Here is a 9093-nt window from a genome sequence, read left to right on the forward strand (position 1 = left end):
AAAAAAAACATGTACAGTAAGGCGTTTTTACAGCCAAAAAAAACCTGACCATGTATGATAAGGCGTTTTTACAGCCCCAAAAAAAAAACATGTACAGTTAGAGGTTTTTACAGCCCAAAAAAAACCTACCATGTATGATAAGGCGTTTTTACAGCCCAAAAAACGACCATGTCTAGTAAGCAGTTTTTAGCCGAAAAAAACGACATAGTATAGTAAGGCGTTTTCGGCACGAAAAAAATGACATTGTATAGTAAGTCATTTTTGGCACGAAAAAAACGACCATGTATAGTGAGGAATCTTTTCGCCGAATAAAACGACCATGTGTAGCAGGGCTGGCGAGCGGCATGTGGCTCTTTGGCTGGTACAATGTGGCTCTGGGATTTCACACAAACGTCGAAAACGCCATTCAAACAACGTCGCTCAATACACAGAACGTACTACATCAAGTTACTTGATGGACATAGAGGGCAACTAGTCACATCACTGAATCACCGCTCAGCGCAAAAACAACGGCGCTAGGCGCTGAGCGCTAAGCTCGTCAGTGAATTCCCTATGATTTTCAGCAGGGTTGCTCAATACGTCGATAAACTTAAAGGGAAAATGTTTGAAAGTCGGAACATTATAAAGTAGAAAAGAACATCCATCCATTAGGTGAGGGGCATCTCCCCACGAGGATCACGGGCGTGCTCGAATCGATCGCAGCTGTCTTCGTACACCCACAACTGGTTGCCAGCAAGTCACAGGGCACAACATCGACAAAAAACGATCCACTCTCAAACTCACACCTCGGGACAATTGTGAGTGTTCCATTGACCTACCTTTTCTGTTTCTGGAACAGGGGAGCAAAGTTGAGTCCCAGGAGAACAACCCACGCTGGCACGGGGAGAACATGCGAATTCCACACAGGAAGGTCAGGGACAGCATCTACCTGTCCGAAAAAAGGACCGCCTTCAAGAAAATCTTTAAAAGAGAAAACTGCAATTCAGGAGAGCAAACAAGTGTTTTGAAGGAGAAAACAAGTTTAATAAAGGTGTCAGTCGCACGGCGCATCAAAACAAGTCACCTCTGGCGTCGGCCTGTCGACAGGCGCTCGCTCTCCTCATTTGCATCCATTTGTAATATATCTCCATTTCATCCCAGATGAGCCGTTTTAATCTCTCCACGCCAAGCACCACAACACTGGAAAATAAATCAAGTCGATAAATAAAAAGACTTTTTTCATGGCCAAGGACAAGCGTGGCCGTGGAGAAATGCTTTTGAGGAAAGGACGTCATCTCTGCACATCATGAGCCATATGACTAACAATACTTGCCTGCGGGCCGAATGAATCCAAGCTCACAAGAATTTTCTTTTTCTGCCCCTCTCATGTGGAGCACAGCACAGCTTGATGTGACACAGTGGGTAGCTCCCCCCAAAAAAACACACACAAATAAAAACAAGCTAACCCAATTCACTCGAAGCCTGACACATTCGTTCATCACCAAGAAACTAGTTGAAGCGCATGCTCCATTTTGTACTTTTTAGCCTCTCGGTCAGGCTTTGGCCACAAATAACCTCGTTATCGAATGCGTCATTCCCAAAATGTCAGGCTACGTAAAGGTTAATATTTATATTCTGCGGCTACACGAACAGCTGGATGCTAATGAGACAGCTGAGATGAAAGTTTACATCCACATATGCGGTGTGCCATTTTAAGATTAGCATGTAAGTTGTTTTCTTTCCCAAAAAAATGTGATGGATGCTTTTATTAGGATCTGAGAATCCATCAGGTAAGCGTAGCTTTCCAGTGTTTTCTCCTTCCACATTTCCTTCCACTTCGCTCTGGTATCATCTCTCCGCAACTTGTGGTTTTCCCTAAAACTGTTGACATCCTTGCCACGTGTGCTAACATTAGCATGTTAGCATCCAGGTGTAAGACAAACTAATGTTGAGAGGCACCTGCCCAGAACGCGCGGCGGAGAACTCATATGCTACATGTACTATTAGCTAACATTAGTACACATTACTAAGTATTAGCGATAGAGCGACAAATTATACTGAGACATTTGTGTTTGGCAAAGTCTAAGTCTCTCGCCCTTGACACCGCTTGAGAATTAACTTTCAGCTTACCTCAATATGCATCTTGAGCGAGGTGTTGAAAGCCACTCGCTGGTGGCACTGGCGTTCGCCATTTGTAGTGCACTCGAAATGATTCGAATAACTCCTCCGAGTAAGACCCAAGGCCGTACGATGGTTGGCGGGCTTTTCTGGCAACGAAGCTCCTCGTCGCCGGTCGTCTTTTGGGAAACAGACATCTCACCGCCAAAGCGACATGTCTGCAGCAGCTTGAGCGCACGTGGCGAGGTGTCATTCGTTTGGCGAGTTGCCTCACGTGCACGGAAAACGCATCGCGCACAAAACCAATCGTGTCGGAAAGTTAAATGTTTGTACTTAGCATCCAACCACGGTGAAAATCACTCGATCTACCTTAGCATGATTTCTGCCGATTGGTGATTTGCACAATGATTAACTGGAATGAACAAAACCCCAAATGAAAGTGACGACTTTTTTTCTACGTATGAGGATATTTGCGTAAAAATGCAAGGAGTTGAAGTAAACTGAAAAATAGCGACTCCACCAAAGTATAGAGCCCCCAAATTTGTTCTTAAGGTAACAAAGTATTTTTACTTCCGTTACTTGGCACCTCCGACACGAGCATTTTGCGGTCAAACGCGCGTCGCAAGCTAGCGTTAACAACTACCACTGGCTTCTTGCGTTCCGATTAGACATTAGGAAACTTTTACTTGCTAATGTTATCACTGGCATAATATCATGCTTTTTTTCCCCCCTTCCTTCAAAAATCACAATGCTATAATGCTAACATAACTTTTACATGCCACTCGACAAAAGTTAGTTAGCATGACACACAGTGGCTTGCGTCATAGATTTCGCCTAATCCAGAACAAACACATTTAATTGTTGACATTAAAATGCTAATGTAACCTACTGTGCTATTTTTTAAATGATATCCAAAGCTAATGTTTTTGAACCTTTACAGACTACCCATCGCTGTTTACGCTCATTACATTTATGAATATAATCAAACTATGTTAAACATTTTCTTCCCTCGATGTTTTACATGAGACGGATGTAATCGGTGCATTGAATTCACCTCTGAACAAAATCAAATGCTGGAAAAAAAATGAATATTAAAATCAATTGACTGTGTGCAGATTGTTCCATATCAGCTTTTTAATTAAAAAAAGAAATCTATGGCCATGATGATGATTTCACGATCATTTAGAGTGGCGGAAAAGTGCGTACATTGCCATCACATCCTCTGCACGGGGTCGATGCCCAGGATGTTGAAGCCTTTGGCCATGATGACCGCCGTGGCTTCGCACAGCAGCATACGCCACATGTTCACCTTCACAACCTCACCTGCAGGGGGGGGAAAAAAAAATGGATGTATTTATTTTTTAAAATCTTGTTCCATTTTCGGGCACGTTTGCGGCAATAAAAAAAGCCAAAGCGCTCGTCAGACAAAAACTTAAGACTCTTTTCGCAGCAGGCCCTAATAAAACAATCCCACGGGAGGGTTCCAAGTATATTAGCCCCACGGTGCTAATAAGGAATTAGCATAATTAAATAGCTCAAAGCCTGAAGTGGCAACACTCCGGCGAGGATGAACCGACATTTACTGGCAAGTTTCCGCGGAAGGCAAGACTGGCTGCACACTAGGAGGGGCAACTACGTGACGAGTGAGGCTGAACTGTGCACTGGTTGACAACTGCATGCTACTAGTACTACTCGTGACATACAAATCGATTTTCTAGCGCTTCGGTCGTCGCACTCTTAGCACACAGTTGTCAACTGGTGCGGTTTTAACTTGCTGATGGGTCAGTTTCCGACTCGGCAAAGTTGTTCCCCTCGGCGGGAACACACCACTGGGGGATGACGTGGCTAGTGCGCCGTGGCGGCGGCTCGTTACCCGTGTGTCGGTCCTTCTCCACGCAGTAGCAGCTGTCGTAGAACTCAGTGAAGGTGGTGGCCAGCTCATAGAGGTAATCGCAGAGCGGGTGCAGCAGCAGGTCGTCCAGAATCTTCTGCAGGATTTCGGGGAAGCGCAGGATGCACTTGCCCAGCTTCCACTCCTTGTCGTGGTCCAGGAGCACCTCGACGCTCTGGGCCGCCTTCCTCAGGGTCGCCTCGTCCACGTTGGCCAGCCGCGCGATGGACCTGCGGAGGGGGAGGGCGCGACGTTGAGGGCACGCAAAGGTGGCCGGAATCGGGCGGACTGCGCCGGCGCCTACCGGATGCGCGTTAAGGCGTAGAGGAGATACGCGGCCGTGTTGCCGCGGTCGTCCAGCATCTTGTCGAAGGAGAAGACGTAGTCGTTGATGCGGTTGTGCGACAGGTCGGCGTACTTGATGCAGCCGAACGCCACCGAGCGCTGAGCTTTCGTCAGTTCCTCCGGCGTCAGAACCTGGAAGGACGGGCAAAAGTCATTGGAAGCCGATGCGGATTGATTGAAACCTTTCTCACCTTGTCTCGCTCTTTCTCCCTGAGTTTGTCCATGGATCTCTTCAGTCCCTCGTCCAGCAGGTCCATCAGCCTCACGGTGTCTCCGGAGCGAGTCTTAAACTTCTTCCTGAGGGCGAGCGCTACAGCTTAAGTTTTTCAGGGTAATCTCACCGCACTTCAGCGAGCCGAGAGTTGTCCCGTCTGGATGCCTGACGGGGAGATCAACGGCAGCGGGACAGTCGAAAATGGTCGAGCAGTTGTCAGCCTCGTAATCGCCGATGGTTGTGAACGGGGCGTGAATGACAAAGCACTCAAAAGTCGACCGGACCTTGGCTTTTAATGACGGTCCTCTTTTCCGCATTAGCCTGTTGACAGTGAGCGGCATTTTGGCTCCAAATAATGTGGAAGCAAACTCCTAATTGGCCATTAGAGGTGATGTTCTGTGCCTGCTGCAACCAAACTCTTAACAAATTTCGACAGGAACGTCAATATCCTTGTACTGTTATCACTCAAGTTAGCGGTATAGCTTTTTTTTTTTTTTTTTTTGTCCAACATCGATATCCACTCCCGTAGATAAAAGCTTGTCGTCATACTTGTCCTCGCCGAGCACCACTCCAAATCCAGCGTGCTCCACCCTGGTCACCTGGGGGTCGTACCATCCGATCATCTTGGCGGCAGCGAACACCAACTGGAAATGGGGGCCCTGAAATACAAATACTTTTTTTTTTCTTTGTTTTGTCCTCATAAACTCGACATTTTCCGCTCCGGCCATCTTTTCACCTGGCCGCTGTCCGTCACGTAGATGATGATGTCGGCCTTTTCGTCAAAAATGCGCTGGCGCAGGGCGGCGAGGTCCGACGTGTCGTACGTGTAGCCGCCGTCCGACTTGACGACGGTGAGCGGGATGGGCTGACCGGGGGCGAACACGATCTTGCGGCCCTCGTCCATCTCCGTCAGGCCTGGCGCCGGGTTCAGAAAGACAAAAAGAGAGTGGAAATGTGGAAAAGGTGATGAGAGACAGATTTTGGAGGGGGGGGGGGGCAGAGCTGAGAAAATAATATGGCAACATTGCTCCCTAGTGGCCATCTCGCACCAGTGGAAACATAAGCGAGAACGTCTTATGCTGCTGAGAAGTCACGCACCCAAGTGAAAAGGTGGATTTCAGTGCTTTGAAAACATGCTCAGGAGCGCCCCCTGGAAACATCATTTTCACCATCTGAGACGCCTTTCACAAAAGTATCAAGGACACATGGAGGTAACTAAAGGAGAAGTCCGCCATTTGGGGCCAAATTCCGAGGCTGGGAATTTCACCCAAATGAAAACAAAACAAAAACAACGAGCTTTTCGTGTTTCTCCTCACCTTTGTCATCAAACTCCTTCACCACCTCCGTCATCAAGTCCTGGTAGAAGGACTCCCCCCGCTCAATGATGTGCACGTCAAGGCAGTCGTAAACCTTCTGGAACTCTGAAAAGGAACAGCGACGCACGTTCACAATTCTGGACGATTGACGGTCTCCAATGAATTAATAGACAACACACACAAACACCGGAAGAGCCAAACAGGAAGGCCGAATTTGAACCTTGAGCATTTTGGACCTGCGATGCAGACGTACTAACCGCTAAGGCACCGTGCTGCTATTGATGGTCTCAAGTTTTAATTAGAATGATGCCTTGATTTAACAGTTGAAAGCCGCCTGTCATCAAGTCCAACCGTCAACAGCAAAAATGAGTGAATCATTTCATGCCGCTTTCTAATTGCCATCATTAGAAAAACAAACAAAATTCGGAAAAAAGCGAATGAATCAGACATTGGTTCAACAAAATTCAAGCGCCACCTTTCCTGGAGACGTCACAGATGAGATTCCAGGCTTTGATGAAATCCGGCTCTTTACTCTGCAGGCGGACCACGCACTGGTACGCTCGCTTCTTGAAGTCGTCCTCCTCGTCAAAGCGCTTCTTGGACTCCTGGAGGAGCAGATGGCAAAACGGTTCGGCGGCCGCGGCTGAGATTGATTGCTTTCTGGATTTACGGGAGCTCAAGCGGACTGACTTTGTAGAAGGCCTGCAGGTCCCCGATGGGGGGCGACACCGCCAGGTAGTTTGGGAATTTATCCTGCAGGTGCGCGATGAGCATGCCGAACTGCGTGCCCCAGTCGCCCACGTGGTTCAGCCTGAACACCAAAGTCACAAATCGTCAAGCGAAGGATGTGCGACGCTAACACGCCGAAGCCCGAGGAAAAGCGACGCACACTTTCTTTTCTTCCTTCGGATGCTGACCGCGTCGGGAGTCTCGTCAGATTTCTTTGAAGTGACGAGATTGGGCTTTCGCGACCGGAAAAATACTTTGAAAACAAGTCTGGTAGTCACCTGAGCACGTCGTAGCCGAGGAACTCGAAGAGACGACACATGCTCTCGCCGATGATGGTGGAGCGCAGGTGGCCCACGTGCATCTCCTTGGCAATGTTTGGCGAAGAGAAGTCCACCACCACCTGAGCAAGCCGCCAAACATATACGCGGGGGCGATTTTTGGATAGTTTACCGGAGCGACGGTGGTCGCGCGTCTTACCCTCTTCTTGGAGGCGAGCGGAGGCGGCTGCACGCCGTTGACCAGCAGGTTGCTCAGCAGCCTGGACACAAACGATCGCTTCAGGTGGATGTTGATGAAGCCTGCACAAGCAAGATGCGGCGCGCATTCAACTTGTTTGTCTGCATGTGCCTTGCGATGGACCCTTTTCAACTTAAGACTACAATTCACGGCGATACAAAAAAAAAAAAAAAAAGATTTTCATACCTGGTCCTGCGATTTCCGTCTTCTGGATGAGTTCGTTTTCCGGAATGTTCTGAATGATCTTCTCGGCGATCTCCCTCGGGTTGACTTTCAAGCCTTTTGCTTTCAACAACTGCCAGCAGAAAAAAAAAAAAAACTCAAGTTGAAGTCTTGTGGGCTAATCTAGCACTGGTTGCCAAAACTGACCACTGAATGTGGAGGATGGGTGGGTGGGGTCATTTCGATCTACCTGTGCCATTGCCATCGCGCTGTTGCACTGGTAGTCTCCAAACTTGGCCTGCTGGTTGGGCGTGACGGAGAGCGGCGGGCTGTCCAGCTCGGGGCAGGAGGCCCGGATGGCCCGGCCAAAAATCTCCTGCAGCCGTTGGTTGATGTTCATCATGGCGGTCCCGCAATGCGGGGGCTCGTCTTGCAGACTCTGAGGACAAGCGCAGCGACAGCCTCATGAATGTTTCATTTTTGTGTGTCGACTTATCGATTTCAAATATGTTAAAATATATGAATAAATACTTGACACGTGTTGTATTTTAAACATCAAATGTGACTAAGATTCCAAATCACGATTTTGCCGATTTTGAGAGGCAAAATGCAGCCCGTCCTGCCGCCTCACCCTTTTGAGGATGTTGAGGCGATATTGCAGCCTGCTGTTCTCCTCTCGCAGCTCATCCAGACGACAAGACGGACTCGACCTCTGCGGATTCTTCAAGCCTTCGAGCTCTGCGGAGAGACTTTGGATCTCGGACTCCTGGAACAAAGCATTACAACCGCTTAGTCATAGTAGGAACACCATAAATGCATTTGATTAAGGGGGCTTCCGCATATCAATCAGTTTTATTGAGGGTAAAAGTGCATCAGAATGAAACCAAAAGTACAAATTCAAACAATTAAAAACAGCACCTTTATGTTCTTAAAAAGGCCCTGAAAAGTAACCGTTCTCAAACCGTAATACTTGATGCTCACAACAAAGAAAGGTCTTGCAGAAACAAGTTCTGTACAAGTCGTAAGTTTATCATTTATAATTTTGACAGCTAGATGGCACCAAATGTGTTTGGCTTTAGAAAACGAGCCCAACAAAAGACTTCGTTTAATGAAGGAGTCATTTAAGAAGAATGCCCGATTGCAGCTCTCGTTACACCAATAACAGAACAACTTTCAACACTAAGTATGTAGAACATGTATGTGTGGGTAATTCGGCGAAGCAACAACTTGCAAAGTACCAACTAAAAGATTAGAAACAATGGACAAAGTTGCGAAAGTGCCGTCGGAAAATGAAAACATACGACGCGATGTAGTGCCGAACCAAACCACGTTGCACTTATTTTCACAAACAATAAGCGGTTTCTTTCTTTTAAATTAACGCCGAATTTCAGAACTCTAAAATCCGATACCAAATGTGGTCACCCACACAAATACCGTTTACATGTTAATATTAGATTAAAGGAATATGCTTGTTTCTGTCTGCGCTGCCTCGAGCTCACTGTCCGTCATTGCGTGACACGTAGCGCCGGTTTTAGCTTTAACTTGGTTAACAGCCGTCCAACGGGGTTCACCTGCTTCAGGAACTTCGTCGCGTATTCGTTCACACGGTCTCCGTCCATTACGAAGCACCAGGTGAGCGGCGGAATTCAGTAAGTGGAACCGGAGCGTTGTCGCGTGGCTGATGAAACAAGCCAAGAGGAAGCAGTTGACATCTTTTTCCGTTTCACTTCCGGGAAGGCGAGGAGATTCTTCTTCGTTGTATGGAAAGCAGTCTTATTCGTTTGTCGCCACCTGCTGCAAAAGGCAAGAATTGCACGCAAATA

General features: G+C 47.5%; 1 protein-coding gene and 1 long non-coding RNA gene across 2 annotated transcripts; both read right to left on the reverse strand.

Annotated features, from left to right (window-relative positions):
- Nucleotides 1-328: 328 nt before the first annotated feature.
- LOC109513194 (uncharacterized) lies at nucleotides 329-2450 on the reverse strand. The gene is made up of 4 exons (XR_002167681.1): nucleotides 2110-2450; nucleotides 1064-1179; nucleotides 819-960; nucleotides 329-722 (listed from the first exon to the last, which is right to left on the reverse strand). It is a non-coding gene; the product is annotated as an uncharacterized LOC109513194 (long non-coding RNA).
- Nucleotides 2451-3198: 748 nt separating this feature from the next.
- rars1 (arginyl-tRNA synthetase 1) lies at nucleotides 3199-8996 on the reverse strand. Its single transcript, XM_019869746.1, has 15 exons — nucleotides 8842-8996; nucleotides 7902-8036; nucleotides 7521-7709; nucleotides 7295-7403; nucleotides 7070-7170; nucleotides 6871-6992; nucleotides 6554-6674; nucleotides 6339-6468; nucleotides 5864-5968; nucleotides 5284-5462; nucleotides 5097-5206; nucleotides 4525-4630; nucleotides 4293-4465; nucleotides 3971-4218; nucleotides 3199-3420 (listed from the first exon to the last, which is right to left on the reverse strand). Exons 1-15 carry the CDS (start codon nucleotides 8887-8889, stop codon nucleotides 3311-3313), a joined length of 1986 nt encoding a protein of 661 aa, XP_019725305.1. The 5' UTR covers nucleotides 8890-8996; the 3' UTR covers nucleotides 3199-3310.
- Between the last annotated feature and the right edge of the window lie 97 nt (nucleotides 8997-9093).

Source organism: Hippocampus comes, unplaced genomic scaffold, assembly GCF_001891065.2.
Source record: "Hippocampus comes isolate QL1 unplaced genomic scaffold, H_comes_QL1_v1.1 scaffold197, whole genome shotgun sequence".
NCBI lineage: Eukaryota > Metazoa > Chordata > Actinopteri > Syngnathiformes > Syngnathidae > Hippocampus > Hippocampus comes.